Genomic DNA, 19370 nt, shown 5'->3' with positions numbered 1-19370 from the left:
CAGGTCTCTCCTGCTCATCTCTGCCAACCCACTGTGCTGGCCTCACTCGTCCTCCTGCAGATGGAGTTCTGGACATGGCAGACGACATGATCGGGGCAACCCCCAACCCGCATCATCTCAGTTCAGTTCAAACTGACAAGGGCCATCTTCTCCCCTCTGTGCTATCTGTCAGCCCCCGGGACAGTGTCCCGCAGTGTGCTACTGCTGTTGCGCTGTGCTCTCAGGGGCTTAGGGAGCTGGAAATCACCCACCCTGGCCCCCACCCACCTCCTCTACCTCCTGCCCAGCACTCTGCCCACCTCCAGCCAGTGGTTCCCCAAAAGTGCCCTCTCTTTGCCTGGCCTTTGTGCAAGTTTCCCTTGGCCTGGAACCTTCCTCATCTCCCACCTTTGACAACCTATATGAGTGGGACTATGAATTTGCCTCTTGCAGGAAGCTTTGTCTGCCTGATGTGTGAGCTGTTATCATGCTGTATTGTAACTGCTTGTTTACCTGTTTCTCTCCACCGTGGCCACTGCTCTTTGAATTTTCTAAAAAGCTGTTGTTGCATTCCTGGAGATTAGCATAGGTCCTCATATCCAAATGGAACCCAGACAATGCCTAGTCAACGGAGGAATGACTCCTGGACAGACCACATAGAAAGTGCTGGAGTCAGGGAAACTGTGTGGCATGATACCTAGACAGGCCCAAAGGCCCTGAAAATGACAGTGGGGCTGTGTGACTTCATTGTTGCCAGAAAAGAACAAGAAACTCATTTTTCTTAGGAACAGTTTGTCTTACCATTCCAGGCCCACCACACCCTGCCCAGGTCTAGAAGCTTAGGATTCCTGTTCTTGGAGAACATTCCTCTACAGTTCGGGAGCATACAATCCTGTAGGTGCCAACAGGTGAATTGGAGGCTGTTTGTTTTCTCTGTGAATAAAGGCCTGACCAGCACTGTTACCTGCACGACCCCCTCCTTCTGGCCAGCATTTCAGAATCTAGTCTTTAAGGAGGAGGGTGGGGTAAGGGGGCAGTAAGGAAAAAGTGGGGAGAAGCCAGGGTTTTTATGTGGTTGTTCCTTTTTCAACTAAGATTTCACCCTAGTGATTTTTTTGTAAGATTTCTTTATTTGTGCATACAAGAACTGAGTACAGGCCAGAGTTGCAGGGAGGTGGGAGGATTCACCAGAGGCAGAGTGGGGATCAGGAACAGGCTGATCTACTGAAATACACTGCTGAGGGGAGGCAGGGAGACAGGAGATCCTGCTGCGCCCTGAGGGTCACTCCCTAGCTGGGATTGAATCGTGCTGCAGTGGCTGGGGACAGCTTCACAGTGCTGAGAGTCAACCCTTTGTGCCACCAAGGAGGCCCTGTAGTGATTTTTTAACTAGTATTTTTGTTATTTAATTTTAAACATTGTATGTGCTCATGGGAATATAAGGTGATAGATCCATGTTGGAAGATCTTTGGCACTTGCTAGGAAAGTTGCAGGTGCTCTGATCTGCCTCTCCTCCCACCCCACCCCCCACCGCCCTTCTCAAACTTACTAGCTGTGAGAATCACCAGGGAGCTTATTAAAATGCAGATTCTGATTCCAGTGTGTCTCAAGCTTTAACTGGAATACAAATCACCTGGGGACCTTATTAAGAGGCGTCTGGCTTCAGTGCTTCTCAGACTTCAATGCACAGAACGACCTGGGGGTCTTGTTAAATGCAGATTCTGGGCATAGAGAATCTTAGACACCCGAATCTGGGACCTGTGCAGGAATGTTTGTAACTCCTGTGCTCACAGTCACCAAATTGGGAGCCACCCGCTGGCAGTGAAGATGCAGGAGAAGTAAGGAAAATTCATACAACTGAGAGGCCTCTCAAGAGTGGACGTGCAGGGATAATAGCGCACTTCCCGCAGCCACAGCTGACGCTCACAAACTGACGTGAGCAAGTGAAGGAAACTCACTCAGGCAATTCAAATGAGTTCAAATGAGGCCACACAGCCTCCTATTTGGGTGACAAAACTATTTTGAAGAACAATTACGCACAATTAAAACTAGTGGAAGAAGGTGGCAGAGGGCGAGTTCGTGATAGAAGCATGGGAAGGCTTTTTCTGACATGAATGTTGTAGACCATGTCACACAGTGTCTTTGTCCTCCTTAGATTGCTTGCCTATGCTAAGTTGGACGCATGCTAAGTTGGATGATTTCAAATGGTAAGGCTGAAACTATGACATAAAGCTCCGGAAGGGTAAGATAGGGCGAGACACACATCGCTCAGACACATCACAGATCCTCTCCGGGCCACTGCCCCTACCAGTTCCCCGGTCTCCTCTGCTGTCTGCTGCAGGTGCTGTGGGGTATGGGGGAATTCCCTGCCCCTCTGGCTCCCCAGACAGATGCAGAAGAGACAAAGACCAGCTTTAATTACCTATGTCGGGAGAATGAATTCCGAAGTAAATGGGACATACCAGGGGTTTAGATCCCGAGCTAAGGGCTGGGAGGGGGAGAGGCACCGGGTCATGGGGAGAGAGGTCTCACATGACACGGAGGGGCAGCTTCAAAGGACTAAACCTTGCCCCCGGATGTTCGTCCTACACTGGGGAAGGTTACACTGGAGATAACCCTAAATCTGGGGAGCCTGTAGTCCTTAAGGTTATGATAAGTCTCTCCTGAGGCTCTTGGGGCCTCCACTGACCTTAGCTCCACATGCCAAGGTGACTCAGTAGAGAAAACTTGTTCTGGAATCTTGAAAAAAGTCCACCTAGCCACTGGTGCGGGCTCCGAGCCTAGCAAATTCGTCGCATCGCATGACAGTACTGTGACTGAGATGTTTGCTTCAGCTATTACTCTTCCACCCTAAAGCAGAATGAGGGTACAGCCCCTATCTGTTTACAAGCATATTTCACCAGGAGAAGGTTGTCTTCCACACTCTTGGAGAACTCAGGTTCTCCAATCCTTCCTCCCCACACTGTTTCAATATGGTTTCCCTCTGGATTTCCTATCCCACCACCGTTCTGAAACCCTATATGGATCTGAGTATGCCTTGAGCTCTATATACGAACTTGCTTTTCTTCTCAGCTGCAGACCCTCTGGCATTCTAACCATGCTGGCCGAGGTCAGTCTGGCTAACCCTTTGGTTTGCTGCCTGGTATTCCACGGAACGGCTAGACCTCGGGTTAGCCTAACCATTACCTGTGCTGGCACTGAGGAGGTTTCTCGGTTTTTGGCTTTGACAGTGGGGCCGTAGCCAATGTCCTCGGACGTGGCCCCTCTGCCCTGCAGCACACAGGCAGACGTTTCTCTGCAGAAGGGCCAGGAAGCAGAACTGACACATCGCTGCAGAGTACACCTAGATCTTTCCTGCCAAACTGCCCTCGGTGTGGCCATAAACGCTCCCACTAGCAGTGTAATAAAAGACCAATTTCCCTGCCTGCCAGTCATCAGCAGATGCTACCAGCAATCTTAATTTTAATATATCTGCTAGGTTAAAAAAGGGGGGGCTCCCTGGTGGTGGCACAGTGGGCTGGGTTGCAGCACTGCAAGCTAGTGGCAGCCGCTTCAGTGTGAGTTCGATCCCCGGCCCCAGAGGTGACCCCATGGCGCGGCAGACCTCTCCTGACACACCCGCTGTTCCCCTCAGCAGTGGACTTTGTGGATCTGTTTGTTCTGCTCCCCGCTGTGTCTCTGGTGAAGCCTCTCAGCGCCCCTGCACTTCCAGCCTATACTCCAGTTCTGTAATACATAAATAAATCTTTTTTTTTTAATTAGGGGGGGATGATTCATGGTTGTTTACATATTCAGCCCTCATGTCAGTGAAGTGGAACACTTCTTAGGTGTTGGTTGCCCAGAATCTGCATTTAATAAGATCCCAGGTTGTTCTCAGAGATAACTTTGAGAAGCACTGAAATCAGAATTCGCTTCTTAACAAGGTCCCAGGTGATCTGGAGCCAGGTTAAATCCCCGAGACACACTGGAATCAGAATCTGCATTTTAACAAGATCCCCTGGTGATTCTCATCGGTGGTAAGTTTAAGAAATGCGGTGCAGGGCGAACTAGCCGAGGGATAACAGGCTCACGAGTGTACGGGTTTCGGCTTTCCTGGTTCAACAGCTATGAAACAGGGCTTCCATGAATTTTAACTTGCACTTCTTTAATCCCAGGCAAGGCTGGACTTTCTGGCTTAGCACCCACAAGCCACGTTTGCCTTTCCTGGGAACCCCTAGTCGCTGAATATCCGTATTGTGTTTCCAACACACAGAGCGGGTCTGCAGGGAGCACTGGCTGTTGTGTCCTGCCCTGTGATGCTCTCTCCGTGCTCCTTCCTGTGACCACCTGTCACGTTCAGGCCTTAGCTCCAAGTTCACTTCTAGCCAACCTGAGAATCTCCCACCTCCACCTGCTCACTCTGGCCTCACACCCGCAGGCACCCTGCAGAGTGCCTATGCGGCACTGGCACTCGTTGGCTACTCCTCTGACTTCCTGCTATCCCCCTCCCTCTAGCAGACCTAGAACCTCTAGAGTCAGGCAACTTGGTCGACTCAAAAATGGGTTTTCAGTTGAACAAATCAGTGAATTCCTGGCAGATGAAGAAATAACAGTTGCCTCTGCTGGCTTTAGACTGCATTTGGGAACCATTGTGCCTGGACCACCCTTTCCTGGGTCCTTCCAGTATCCACAATGAAGCCAGCATGCAGATAATGGAAGTGAGATAGCTCAGAGAAACATGCCTCAGGTCAGGGCTCACGCTCACAGGAGACCCAGCAGCATCAGAGAGACAATTATAACTTATTTTTATCTATTTCTCTTAAAAAAAAAAAACAAAGCAATTACTTGGATAATATTAAATGAGTAAGATTAAATTACGCATTGAAACGGCAGGAAAGCATGGGAAGCCTGCGCTCAGGAGAGTTGAGTAACCCTGCAGCATGTGTTAGTTTGCTTCCAATTTATTTCGATGTCAATCAGGAGACCTGTGCCTCGTTCCTTGGAACCACCAGTTCTGGATGTGCTAGCTGTTATTATAGGTAACTACAAAGCGTACCCTACTATTATAATTAATCACTGCAACACGGGGAGCATGCTGCCCTGTAGAACGGTGGCTAGCGCACTTTGGAGCTATAAATTCATTGCCCTTTTATCGATGAGAAAACTGGGGCACAGAGCGGCTTTTGCAAGGTCACGGTCACAGAGTCGGGGTTCTCAGTCAAAGTGGCTCCAGCCTGTGCTCTTTGGGATCTTTGTGCCGCCTGGCAGAGACACACAGTAACCTAGAGAAGACCTGGCGTCATTGGAAGGTGCTGCTTGGCTCTCGGTACATAGTTGAGAGTTAGCAAGCTTACACTTATTCTCCGTTTTCTTTTATAAAGTGGCGACAGTAGAACATTTGTTAACGTTTCCTGAAAAAGAAAAGATTACCTAACAGCCCCTTAAAAAGTCAGGATAAAGGTGACCTGTCGGGAATAAGACAAGCTAGTTTGTAAGAAACCGTCCTGGGGGCTAACTTTGAAACGCATTGTTGGGCCCTGAGTCCCAAGTTGTGTGATTTTTGTTGCTGAAAACCATGAAAAGTGGTAACCTAAAAAGCCTCGATGTGCGTGTTTCAGCTTAGCAACAGAAATTTCTAATTTCTGTTGAAACAGCTTCAGTCTAACTGGTAAAAGCACTGGTGATCATCAGGGAAAATGAACATTTACAAGCTAACTTTCAAAAACAAATGAATAGGCGATTTGTGTGGTGAATAGAATTAAAAAGCAGCAGCGTGATTTATGAAGCCCAGCCAGTGATACCTGGCTTCCATGAGGTCTGTATCTCCTGTGGGTTTTGTTTTTAAATTTTTCAATTACCTTGAAATCGAGCCATTTTCCAGCACAGTCATAAGCTTTACTTAGGGCCATCACTTGGAATGGAGGTTCTCAGTGGGGACACAGGAGAAGGTCCCCTCACCCCTTTTGCACTGGACATAGTAGCATCAGACAGATTAGTGGGGGAGGGGGAGACTAAGTTACTTATGTAACTGTAACTTCCAAAGTAAACGGGACACACCAGGGCTTTATATCTGGAGCTAAGGGATGGGAGGGACCTGGGGCATCGGGGAGAGCAGAGGGTCTCAGAACAGGGAGGGGTGACTTCATAGGACAGAACCTTGCCTCTGGATATTTGTCCTGCCTGAGATATGTTTCTCTGATATTTTGGAGATAGCCTTAAACCTAGGTAATCTGCATTCTTTAAGGTTATGGTCAGTTTCTCCTGAGGCTCGTGGAATCTGGGTTGACCTTATCTCCACATACCAAGGGGACATGTATGGGGGAAAGTCTGCTCTGGTCATCTTGGGATGACCTGCCTGAGCATTTTAAGGGAGGCCAACCCTACAGTCGCAATCTATTAAAATAATGCTTTTTTAAATGAAACAAATTTGATCAATTGACATCATTCTATTTGTGGAAAATAGGAATGCATCAATTTGGGTTTCAGTTGAAGTGACATGAGCAGACAAAATGTGAATCAAGAACCCGTTGAAATGTTATTTCTAAATTTCATTGATAAAAAGAGATATTTGATAATTTGTGTGTGTGTGCAGCCACCTCTCCAGGTATCCTTATATCACTAGGGGGAGTTGGTGTCTCTATTTTGCCATTGCCTCTTAAACAGTCACCCCTGTATATCCCAGCCCAGGTATACAGGCACTAAGGAGACTGATACTGTTTTTAGAAAGATCATAGATCATAGCGGCACTATTCACATAGCAAAGGCTGGAAAACAGGCCAAGTGCCTATCAACAGGACTGTGAAGTGGTCCTCTTATGGAATACTATACACCAATCAAAAGGACAAATGGTCTGATGGTGACAGCAATTGGAAGCTCTTAGCAATATAGCTGGAGCGGTGGGGGGGGGGTGTTCCTGGAAGAGTACAATACCCTTTATGAAGTTCTTTAAAAATGTAAAATTTTCTAAGAATACATGTAGTGGGAGGGAAACTCACTTAAAAGAAGCAAAGGAATGTCAATGTCACACGGAGAGTTTCAGCTGATGGCTATGGAGTGGGGGTGGGGGCGACCCGTGGTAAATAGATGAGAGATGTAGGCTATGTAAAGTCCTCATTTGGATGGTGGGTTCCGTGGTATTTACTACACCTAATAAAGGGAGCAAACTCACAGTATAAGTGACGCATGGATGGCCAGTGCACACCTGCCATAGAGTACGGATTGAGTCATTGCTTCTGTGCCTCAAAAGGCATCGTATCTACACAGAGCAAAGGCAGGCACACACCCCAAGCAGAAAGTGCTATCAGATGTCACTACCCACTTAGGTTTCCCCGGTCCCAGATTTAACCAGTATTCTTCTGAGGGACCCCAAAAAGAGGTTAAGTACAAGTGTATCTGTGTGTCCAGAAGGACATCCCAGAGAAAAGTTTCCAAGTTGTTTTACGACATTGTCTTGGTCTCAGAAATTGAACCTGGAAAGAGTTCATCTGGCGCTGCATGAACAGCCCCCAAGTCAGTTCACCACTTGGGAATCAGGAAGTTTGAAGGGAACAGCTCACTTTTCGAGAAATAGAAACATGCCTCTCTCCTAGATCTCCCCCTAGAGTTTGCCAGGGGTAACTGCGCAGACCTAGCGGGCGACGCCGAGCGGCGCCTGGGCGAAAGTCACCCGCCAGGCAGGTGGCCATGCAGATTCCCAGGCTCCGCCCCACGCATTCCAAGCTGAACCCCGGTTTTTTAAACAAGAGGGCCCACGTGACTCTCAGGTTCGGGCAAGCTTGGGGCACAGCCCTGCCTTAAGTAACTCCCCAATTTGAAGACAGTAAACACCTGGGGGATGTAGGTGTCTTCTTGCTCCCTCTTGGATGTCGTTCACCGGGCACAAGGAGTCCCCTCGGGTCTCATCAAGGTCCCAGCCAGTCTGAGCACGAATGCCAATTAGCTCAAACCCCCCCCCTCCCAGAGCACGCCTCAGCCACCTGCCAGGCGGGGCCGCGCCCCGGTGCGCCCCGAGGCGTCCCCTGTGTGGTCTCAGACCCGGGGCGCCGCAGTTAGGCGGGGCGCCGGGCAAAAATCCCGATTCCTGGCCTCCGCGCCCCAGGCCGATCTTCCGGAATCTGCATTCTTAACCCGCCGCTCGGGAGCCGCGGCCCGCCGGGCGTCGGGAGACAGCCTGGCCCCAATTTAAATTTTAAATTCCTCTCTGCAGCCAAGGTTGAAAACCACGGTTGGAGGTCGTGCTCATCAGCCTTGGCTGCCCATCAGAATAACCTGGGGACACCTGGGGGGAGAGGGAAAGAAAACCACCCAAACCAAAATCCCAGCGCCCGGGCCCGGGTCCAGACCCCTTAGGTCAGAACCCCAACGCGTGCTCGGCGCTGCAACCGCCGCCACGGGATCACCTGGGAGCTCGTTAGAAATACAGAAGCTCAGGCCCCACCCCAGACCCACCGAGTCAGAATCTGCATTTTAACGAGATCCCCAGTGATTCCTGAGCACATTCAAGTTGGAGGAGAGCTGTGCTTCTGAAATTTTAATGGGCAAACGAATCACCTGGGGATCTCGTTAAAATGCAGACACGGTTCCTCCAACTTTAATGTGCACGCGGATCACCTGGGAGCTTGTTAAAATGCAGATTCTGACTCGGCGGGGCTGGGTGGAGCCCGAGAGTCTGCATTCGGGGCCGGGTGCTGCGGGCCGTGGGGCGCGGACCTCGCTTCCACGCGACCTCTGAGGTCTTGGCTCGCGGCCAATCAGCCGTCAGCGCTGCTGATAAATCGCCCGGCGCGGCCGGGGCGCAGAACTGCCGGGACATGCGCGCTCGGGCCGAGCGGGGGTAATCGCGCAACTCCGGGAACTGCTGTGCACAGGCCACTCGGAGGGGCGCCCCGGGAGCCCGGGTCCTCGCGGCATGTCGCGGCGCAAGCAGGCCAGGCCCCAGCACCTCAACTCCGAGGCGCTGCTGCTGCCTGAGCGCCAGGAGTTGGCCGAGGCGGCCGGCGCGGCGGCGGGGCAGCCGGGTGAGTAGCGCCGGGGATTCCCCCCCCCCCCCCCGAACCCCGGGCTGGAGGAGGCGGATTCTCGGCGCGGGGTGGGCCGGCTGAGGCCCGGCCCCGGAGCGGATAAGTGCGCGTCTCGGGGGTCGAGGGTGGGGCCTTTGTGAATTGCACCCCCTTATTTCTAAGAAATTGACACCTCCTGGAGTGAATGTCGTGCCTCCCCGCGTGCCTCCTCCACTACCCCCGGCCCGGTAAGCCACGGTCCGCCTCCCGAATCCGCGGGAAGGATGCCCAGGCACCTCCTGACTTCGGGGTGCGCGGGCATCTGGGCCGTCACCTCTCTGGGGCCGCGCCCCTGCAAGGTGGGCGTTCTGAGACCCACGCCGGGCGCCGGGGCTGGGGCTGGGGTCGGGGGTGCGGTAGCTGAAAACGGAGGTCTGCTGGTGCCAGACCCCGGCTAGCCTTTTGGGGGGCAGGCAGCAGTGAGGGACGACAAAACTCCGGCCCTCCTGGATTACGGCCCACTGGGGACGGGAAAGATGGCCAGCGGGATAAGGCGGGAAGCGTAAAGTGCGCGGGCGAGTGCTGGGGGGCACACACCGGGAGGGGGGCCTCGAGTGAAGACCGGGGTGGAGGAAGCTGCAGACCTCCCGGAAAGGGCGTTCTGGCGGGGCTCTGGGGCGCCGGAGAAGGGATGGGGCCCTCCGCGGGCTCCAGAAGGACTTTGCCTCCTGAAACCAGGTGAAGCGGAGTGGAGGGGGGATGTTGAGCCGGCGCCGCGCGGTGGAACTTAGCGGCTCACCCCAGCGGCGCTGGAACGGGGAGCTGAGGGGGGGCCCTGGGCTTCCTACGTGCCGCCGGCAGCATTGTTCACCGGGGGCTTGGTAGGGACGAGGAGCCTCGGTAGGGAGCTTTGCCAACTGGCTAAACTCCTCAGTCTGCCCGGGGTTGCGTTCCCCCACGGAGTCTGGGTGGGGAGGAGCGAGCAATCTGCATTTCTGAGCTGTTTCCCCTTCCTTCGGTAGTTTCTTCTTAAGCTCCGCTCGAACTCTGCCCCCTCTCCTGGTTAGCTGGTGCCTTTTCCTGAGCAAGGGGGTAGGGAAGCGTTTTCTCTCCCCCAGCTCCCCATGCCCTCCCCCTCCTCTGGCCGACTTCCAGCCCCCCTCACTGAAGGAGACTTGGGACCTCCAGCAGGACCGGCTGGGGTGTGATGACCACACCCCACACCCTCACCGCCAGGTGTGCCCTGCCTGCCAAGCTTCTCCATGAATCCTTGTATTTTTTTTTTTTTAAAGCTTAGTTGGATGAAACCATAACAAATGGCCTAACTTAACCCTCGCCCAACTTGGAGACAGGTTAGATAGAAAGGTCTTCTGGGATTGGGGCTCCCAGATTCTCTTTAAGTGAAGAATTGGGGGTGTCGAATCTTTGGGGGGGGTGATTGTAAAAGATAATTCCTGGGTAGCCCTGGCCTGGTGTTCAGAGCGTGTTCCCTGAGCTACTTTTTACTTCTGCAGAGGGCGCTGCCAGACAGCTTGGGGAGCTGGTGGGGTTTGGATGTGGAGGGGTGCTCTGTGACCCAGCATCATTGCCCTCCAGCGGAAGGAATGGGGCTCTGGTGGCTCACGTGTGATGCCTCTGTGAATAAAAATAGTAAAATGTACGTAGTGCTGACTTATGGACAAGGGTCTTTAACATATGCGCAAGAACTTTAACTAAATGGAAGAGCTGCAGCCATCGCCCCATTATACAGATGGGGAAACTGAGGGACAGAAGCTGAGTGACTTGCCAGCCTACACATGGTAGCACTGGAATGTGAAACTTGCCATCTCCCTTCCTTGCCAGTTCCCCAAACCACTATCCTTCAGCCTCCCCCTTAACTTCAGTTTTGGTTTCTGTAGGATCATAAACTTGAGAATTTGGATGGTTTTCTTTTTAATGTGTGGATTCGGTGCAAGGTGCGTCTTCCTCCGCGGGGTACCGCTGTCCCCTCATAGTTGACAGTGAGCTGTGAGGTTCTAATGAGCTGAAATCTGCCGGTGGGGGCATTTCTGCAGAGCCAGTGCCCTTCCCTGCAGAGCACTTCCAAAGTGCGGTCCCAGACCAGCAGCATGGGCATCCACAGGGAACTTGCTAGGAATGAAAAATACTGGCTCCCCTCCAGGCCTCCGAACCGAGCTGAGGGTGGGACCCGAGCCACCTGTGAGTTAAGCCCTCCAGGTGACCCAGCGCACTCAGATGAGAAGCAAGGTTGGGGGTAGCCGGGGGTAGCCAGGCTCCAGCTTGAACACGATAGGAATCACCTGGGGATCTTGTTAAAGTGCAGACGGAGGGACGGAGGGACGGAGGGACGGAGGGACGGAGGGACGGAGGGACGGAGGGACGGAGGGACGGAGGGACGGAGGGACGGAGGGACGGAGGGACGCTGACCCGGGTGCTGCAGTTCCGGCTACCTCCCACATCCGGCCGGGTGGGTCAGTGTTCTGGGGCCCACTCTTTGAGAAGCAGACTTAGAGGCTCACTTGGGGTGCTCCCACAAGCCCGGTGCCTGGGAACTGCCTCTCATGGTCGGTAAGTCTGCAGCAAGGCCTGGGAAGATACTTTGGACCCACAAATCAGGTGGTGCTGATATGGCGCGGGGCGAAAGTTACTCTCAGCACAGGTGTGCACCCAGGGTCCCCAGATGGTGCCCCCTAGCCCCTGGGGTGAGAGGACCACAGTTGAAGGTCACAGGACTAAGCCCACTGTTGGGACCCAGTCGAGGAACCGGCCCTGGCACGCCTCACCTGGCCCTTTCCAACCAGCTCCGTCCTGGTAAGCACTGACCGGGTGCAGGAGGGCTCTGAGAATTGTATTTTCACTCTAATACTACAGTTCTGAGGCAGGATCCACATCTACAGATGTGTAAATTGATGCTCAGAAAGGTTAAGTAACTTGGGGGTGGTCACACAGCTAGCACGCAGCTAAGCAAACCCCCTGGAACGGAAGCCCCTGCAGAGTGCTTCACCGGGTCGCGAGGGAAGGAAGGGTCAGGAAGGTGGAATTCAGTTGAAGATTTCAGGCTTAGTCGGCAGCTTTTTCCTTGACTGCTTTTTCCTTGACTTCCGTTTAAAGGAGCTAAACCACAAGAGAGTCCTTTAAGAGGAATTAGTCTGTATTAGACACATTTTAAACCTTCGCGATGAAACTGGGCGAAGTTGTCACTGGCCGCTGATATCTGCAGAAATGGGGCTTTTGCGTGGTTGAAAGTTACTGGAAAAATAGGATGGGCGGGAAGACCCCACCTACCCATTGCTCAGCTCTGGTTACGCCAACAGCTTCCTCGACACACGCGCTCCTCTGTACCACTCTCCCCTCCCCGCCCCTGCCCTGGGTTATTTTGAAGCGAATCAGACATGCGTGCAAGTCATAACCTATCATTCCTGCACTCCAAGACTGCTTTTAACGACTCTAATTTCATTTCCACGTCTTGACTCTCGATCAGACTTTGAATTCCTCTTCCTACTTCTCACTGTCCTGAGCGTCTGCCGCGGTGTCTGTGAGTGAGGATCCACAGGCACTCCTGGGGCTACAGACCACCACACGTCTCTACTCCACTTTCTCCTTCCATCTGCGAATTATCTGTTGAGACGTCGGCATTTCATCCAGGAGAGCAGGGTGCCTGACCTGAGGCCTTGCCACGGCCCGCTCCCTCCGCCCACAGTAGCCGAGTTTGCATTTTTCTCTCCGTTGACTTCTCTCATCATTGTGGTATTTTACCAAAATGTTGGCACATGACAGGAGTGGACATTATTCTGCAAAGCAGATCTTCACCGCGTCCTTGCAGGTGCCTGGTGCCAACACTTGCCTCCTCTTTCGTGTCTCCTGCACTCCAGGAAATGGGTGGTGAGAGGCGGACTCTGGGTCTCTGGGCGGACATGGCTCTCGTGCTTTCCTTGCGAAATGGCGAAGGAAGTTTAAAAAAGCCCAACTCTGCTGTAAGACTTCACAGTGGAGTTTGAGAAACTAACACCTCGTGTCTCCCTTTCAGCTTCAGAGCTAGATAACGATGTGCCAAAGCCAGCTTGTCCCCCCACGGCCGGCAGTGACACCCAGAAAACCCCCGTCACGGCCCCTTCCTCGGAATCCAGGGAGCCAGCAGCGACCCTTGGAGAGCGGACGTTCAACTGTTGCTACCCAGGTAGAGCAGAAGCCTCGGCTGTTGCCCCAGAGCCCAGCTGGGGACGCCCTAGAACTTCAGAATCCCAGTAGCCTCCTTAAGTTTCATATATTTTTTTAAAACCTGTTTTCTTAATCTCGTAGGCTGTCACTTCAAAACTGTCCATGGCATGAAGGATCTCGACCGCCACCTCAGAATCCACACGGGTAGGTACAGAGATGTATCCCTGAGGCTGGGTGATCGCGCCACGCGAAGCTGATCTCCTAGGGTGCTGGGACCACGGCCGGCCGGGAGTGCCCACGTAGGCTGGTGGTGGAGGGCTTCCCAGAAGGACCCTGACAGGTAGCCAGGTAGCAGTGGCCAGACAAGAACAGGAAGCCTCCCAGACGGTGGGAAGGCCAAGAGAGCGGCGCAGGGGAGTGGGGTGGGTGTGTGAGGGTGTAGGGGCTTCCCCGGGGGCCTTCTGGCTGGGTCATCTGACACAGCAAACCAAGCTTCTTGACGGTCGCTTCCTGGGGCCACCTGCTGCTTAGAATATAGCATCTTCCCTGGACTCCAGCTTAGTCGTGAGTACCTCAAGCAGGGGGTGCTGGAAAGCTTCCAGAAGCACAGCCTTATGTAAGCCCAGCTAAAATTCTCAAGGGCCGTCGTGAAGTGGGTACTTCTGGACAGTTAGTATTCTCTGCCAGGAGTGGACATCTTGCCTGGAAGGGTGGCTCTCGGAAAAGCCTGACCTGGAGAAGGCTGCTGGAGCCTCAGGAACAAGGGTGGAATGCGGGTCCTAAGGAGAGAGCTGCTTGGGGCAACTTCCAAGTGTTGGCTGGTGCTACAGAGAACAGCGGCCTCCACTTGGTGGTGCGACTGCCCCCTAGTGGGTGAGGCCGGGGCTGCCACATCCTGGCCGCCCCTACAAGGAAGAGTGAGCAGATGTCCCTGGGAGCCATGGTTGACTAGAGAGAAAGGCAGGGGCCTGTCTCTGGCCTTTTCTTACCGGAGTGATGCAGAGCACTGCTTTCTGGGGCAAGCGCCGAGGTAGCACCCCTTGTGATTATTCGCGGAATAATGAGCCCCAACGAATGGTGACTTGAAATGGGACTGCTTCCGAGGTGGTGAAGTGGGCCAGGCCGGGGCGTGGCGGACCCGATTTCAGGGACTCTGGCCCTTACTTCGTTGCTTTCACGTCCCAAGGGTGTAGCTCCCATTGGCCTGGCCTGCGCTGGCTCACGCCACGTAAAAGCATAGCCTAGAGGTTCACTGGGTTCCCACCCAGGTGCCCAGAAGCCAGTCACATGCCAAGCTCAGCTCGGGACCAGAGATGTGAGTCTGGTCATGTGGGCAGCGAAGAGAAGGTTCTACTTCTGAGGGGGGATGGAGAACTGCTCCAGGAGCCGAATGGCCTCTCCAAGCCAGGCGTGAGCAGGAGGTGGGGTGACCACACGTGTGTCTTGGGCTTGAGCTGCCAAAGAGGTGGAGCAGTGGTTCTGAGACCCCTGTTTCCAGATAGTTCACACTGGCAAGTTGAGTCTTCCAGAGTTTGTAGTTATGACACTTAAAATTAGACACTTAAACGTACAGCTGCTTGCATAGTAATATTTTGATGGAATAATTTTCTAAAATAGGGCCCAGAGGCGTGATTTATGGCCTTGCCAGCGTGTCTGTCTGGCTTCGTGGTTGGTGGGCCCATCTGTCTACGCAGTTTGTGGCCATGTGTTTCGGTTGAAGTAGATGAAGTCAGTCCTGCTTTCTATGTGATGGGCAATGGGGCCTATTTTGATAGCATTGCCACAGAATGATTTTTCTTCACACTAGACCAAGAGACAGCCAGTGGTAATTTCTTTTTTTTTTTAAGATTTATTTATTTATCCATACAAAACTGGGGTACAGGCCAGAGATGCGGAGGGTGAGAGGATTCACCAGGGACAGAGCGGGGAGCAGAACAGGCAGATCGACGAAGTACACTGCTGAGGGGAGCAGCGGGCAGTCAGGAGAGATCTGCCGCGCCCTGTGGTCACCTCCGGGGCAGGCGGGGCGGGGATCGATGTCATGTGGAAGTGGCTTAAGCTTCGTAGTGCTGTGCTGTAACCCGCTGCGCCATCAGGGAGGGCCCCCAGTGGTAATTTCTTAAAGATGAGTTGCAACAACCATCACACCCACTGACTTTTCAGACGCCTAACTCAAATCATTCAGTCTGTTTGCACCTCGAGGGAAGTTGTGTGGCTCTTCCCCATCCTGGTCATCACACATCACACTGGTCATTTGCAAAACCCTGGCTTGCCAACTCGGGGGTTCCCCCTACACGTTACCCATGTCATCATGCCCCAGGAAAACACCCCCTTTCATCACGTCAATCACCTCAGAAACATCTAAACACAAGGCAGCTGCAGGCCCAGACGCTGGTACAGACTTGATTTCTCTGGAAATGGCGGGCTGACATCATTTGTAAGAAAGTGTCTGCCCGATAAGCAAATCTTCGGGGGCTGAGTGAGGGGAGCTTCTCTATTCCTCCCTGAGATCTAAATGCTTCTCACCTGCAGTGTTTCTGTGGGTGCCCCTTCCCGGCCAGCGCCGGAGCCCCTCGACGTCCTTTGCTCCCAGCATGCGGGGTGCTGGGAAGGCTCAGGCAGGGCCAGACGTGGCTCCCGCTGCTCACCAGGGTACCCTAAGTGGTACTGGCTGTTATGAGGGAGTGCACGGGGGGGGCGCTGGGGGAGCCCTGCCCAGGAGCCCACGGTCCTCCTGCCACTAAACTCACATCAGTGCAGACGTCAGGGCTGGCATGTCGTGGCCTGAGACGCCAAAAGCAGCTCACGTTTGCATCGTATCACAGAGACCTGGTAGACTCATCCAGAAGTGTCTAGAGCAGCCCTGACAGGCTTCTGAGACCTGGGTCAGGGAAGGTGGGCCAGTTGTGAGCCCCCTGGAGACGCATGGGACTAAACCTTTGTTGTTGTTGTTGTTGTTTTAGATTATTTATGCATACAGAGCTGGGGTACAGGCCAGAGCTGCAGGGGTAGTGAGTAGATTCACCAGAGACAGTGGGGAGCAGAACAGGCCGACTGACGAAGAAACTGCTGAGGGGAGCAGAGGGCGGGTCAGGAGAGGTCTGCCACGCCCTGTGGGTCACCTCTGGGGCCGGGATTGAACTTGTGCTGAAGTGGCTTTAGCTTCTCAGTGCTGCGCTCTACCCCACTGTGCCACCAGGGAGGGCCCACCTTTGCTTGTTTTTAATACTGTCTGTGTCCTGAATGAGGGGAAGAAAAGGCTAAGTTTCAAATAACCAGAAATAAGTGGGACATGGGTGAAAGAGTAGAATAGAACAGCTTTATTCCTGTATTTCCTATGTAAAATCTTCAGCCAAAAAAATCACCGTGCATTCTGGATAGAGGGTTTAAAAACATCAGCTGCATTGGTGTTTCCAATGACGGACGACCTGCCCAGCACCCCTGCCTCCACTACTGTCCCCAGGGCCTTTGGATAATAAAGTTCGTTCAGGAGAGGCATAAAAATAATCCCAGCTCTTGGCTTTATCAGAAGCTGAAATACTCTAGAGCTGTCTGTCAGACATTCTGATCGCAGAACTGGAAGAGCTGGATGGAGCAGGGTTGAGCATACACATTCAGTGCCCAGGGGGGTGGTTTTCAAGCCATAGGGAGGCGGGCCAGGTGGCACATGTGATGTGACCTATTAGGGCAAAGGCCCTTGAGCCTTTCCACAAATTCTAATATATTAAATTCCGTATTAAAGTACCTCTATGAGGGGGGTCCCTGGTGGCCATGGGATTGTCTCAGCTCTGTCACTGTCAGGGCCTGGGTTCGACTCCCCAGGCAGGGAGTGACCCACAGGGTGCAGCAGACCTCTCCTGTCTCCCTGCTGCTCCCCTCAGCAGTGGATTTCAGTAGATCTACCTGGTCTGATGGCTGCTTAGTCTCTGGTGAATCCTCTCACCCCCCCAGACCACACATACACCTCTGCCCTACACCACAGTTCTTCTGTGCAAAATAAATTTTTTTAAAGATTTATTTATGCACACAGAATGGGGTACAGGCCAGAGGTGCAGGGTTGGTGAGAAGATTCACAGAGTCAGAGTAGGGAGCAGAACAGGCAGATGGGCAAAGTACACTGCTGAGGGGAGCAGCGGGCGGGTCAGGAGAGTCTGCTGCGCTATGTGGTCAGCTCCAGGTCTGGGGATCAAACTCACCAAAGTGGCTGCAGCCAGCTTGCAGTACTGCATCCTAACCCATTGTGCTGCCAGGGAGGGCTCCAAAATTTTTTTTAAAATGTCACCACTAGCAAATGTAGACAGCTAAATACATGGTAGAGAAGGGAGAAAACAATTGGCATCAGGTCACAAAAGCAAAGAGAGATTAAATACAAGTAAATTAAAGTTTGAGCGTATCACAAATGTCCGACAAGAAGGAAATTGCCACACAGGGCAGAAATTCCAGATCCTGCAAATCAAGATAATTAAGATCCTTTTCCCCGAGGAAGGATCAGCGTTGGCAGCCACCTCAGGAATAAGATGCTGGAACTTTCACGGGCCCACAGCAGCACAATGCGGTGCTGTGTGCCCCTAGTCCGGCCAGTTGCAAGGTGCCGTAGTAGGATGAGTCGCGAAGCCCTCGAGGCAGCTGAATGTGGCCTGCACCCCTGGCTTCCTTCCCACCTCCATTTCAGTGAGACAGAGGTGCTCGTCTTGAGAAGACTGGGTGGAGGTGCAAGGGGGGGCAGGAACTCACTTAGCCTGAGGGTTCAAGTCGATGCTTTGGGATTGTCTCTGTAGCTCATGCAAATGTGTTTTCCTGTCTCACTGTCTACTGATCTTGGCCTTGGGTTCAGAGAGGAAGCCGAGCACTGAAGGAAAACCGGTCCTTCCTGACGCCAAGAGAATGTTTCATTTCCCTGTAGTCATGTGTGGGTCAAGTCTCCAGAGATCCACAAGGTTTCTTCTGGCTTTATACAGTTGGTTTGGGGAGTTACTGGTTTTGTGTTTTGTTTGGTTTTGAACTTTTCTCCTCCATCAAGAATGACGGCTGAATTTCAAAAGCCTTCTCAAGGTAACCGGTGTCATCTAGCTTTCTCAAAGAGATTGACTTACGGGCTTGCGGGTTTTCGCTTGGTGTGATCAGGATTAATCAGTCATGGAGTTAGTCAAGACATTTCTTTCCCTTTGCTAAGAAGCAGCTCGTTGAAATTTGGGTTAAACGGCCCGCGGCACTTTTCAGAGAAAGGGGAGGGGTTGCAGGTGGTACTGTGTGTCCACCTAGGTGGTTCCTGAGGGTTGCTCTGTGCACCCCAGTGTCCCCCAGGGTCAGTCCCAGCCCTGCACGCTATGGTCACCTCTCCTGGCCCAGCTGGCAGGGTGGACTCTCTGGGACACTCCCAATGAAGCCACCCTGGCCTTTCTTCTGCTGAGGACTCCTGGCAATTTTGTGAAGCTCATGTCCCAGAATGCTTTCAAATCTAATGAAAGCATGATTTTAGGAAGTATTTCAGGACAATTGTTATCAAAATATTGAGAATATGGCTTTTTTTTAAAAGATTTATTTATACAAGAACTGGGGTACAGGCCAGAGGTACGGGGGTGAGAGGATTCATTAGAGACAGAGTGGGGAGCAGAACAGGTGGATCGACTGAAACACACTGCTGAGGGGAGCAGCGGGGACACAGGAGACATCTGCTGTGCCGTGTGGGTCACTCCCTGGCTGGGGATCGAACTCAGGCCATAAAAGTGACCGCACTGAGACTTAACCCCTTGGCCTCCAGGAGGCCCATAAATGTAGGTTGTTGACTGCATCTGTGGCTGGAGGAAATCAAAAGATAATTGCAGTAAATATTTGGACGTCCCCCCAAGTTTTCTGGCAAGCCCCCAGCACAGCCTCCGGAGTGCTCTGGGTGATGCTGAGCCCACACGCGCTCTGCGGCGGGCTGGTGGTGATGCAGGTCTGAGCGTGTTTCACGGGCTAAGCCAGGTGCGTGTCCAGACCTGAAGTGAGGGACCAGAGTGTCTTGGTCGTGGGAAAGAGGAGGACAAGTACCCAAATAGTGATGTGATTTGCTGTCTCCTTTCTCTGTGGCTTGTGTTCGTTAGTTTCTGTAGATCTTTCCCCTTGCTTTTCCTCAGGTTGCATGTGGCCTTCACCCTGTCATTTAAGGTGAGCTGAAATCTACCAACACTCCCCTAAACACGTGGACGAGCTCTAGGTGTGGCCACGGAGGCCTCACTGTCCACCTCTGGGGTGTTCTTAATCGGATTTTGA

The 19370-nt window shown here is 52.8% G+C and overlaps 1 protein-coding gene across 1 annotated transcript in view; it reads left to right on the top strand.

The window, feature by feature from the left end:
• The window catches only part of ZFP64 (ZFP64 zinc finger protein), a gene marked incomplete at its 5' end in the record, with an annotated part of 65247 nt that overhangs the window by 40350 nt on the left and 5527 nt on the right, over positions 1-19370 (top strand). Inside the window, 2 exons of the mRNA XM_012728133.1 lie at positions 12985-13134; positions 13257-13319. Of these exons, the coding sequence (XP_012583587.1) occupies positions 12985-13134; positions 13257-13319 (213 nt within the window). The remainder of the gene's footprint in view (positions 1-12984; positions 13135-13256; positions 13320-19370) is intronic.

The sequence above is a fragment of the Condylura cristata genome, unplaced genomic scaffold (assembly GCF_000260355.1).
Source record: "Condylura cristata isolate star-nosed mole 26May11 unplaced genomic scaffold, ConCri1.0 scaffold00022, whole genome shotgun sequence".
Taxonomy (NCBI): domain Eukaryota; kingdom Metazoa; phylum Chordata; class Mammalia; order Eulipotyphla; family Talpidae; genus Condylura; species Condylura cristata.
This window is presented reverse-complemented; position numbering and strand designations above follow the sequence as displayed.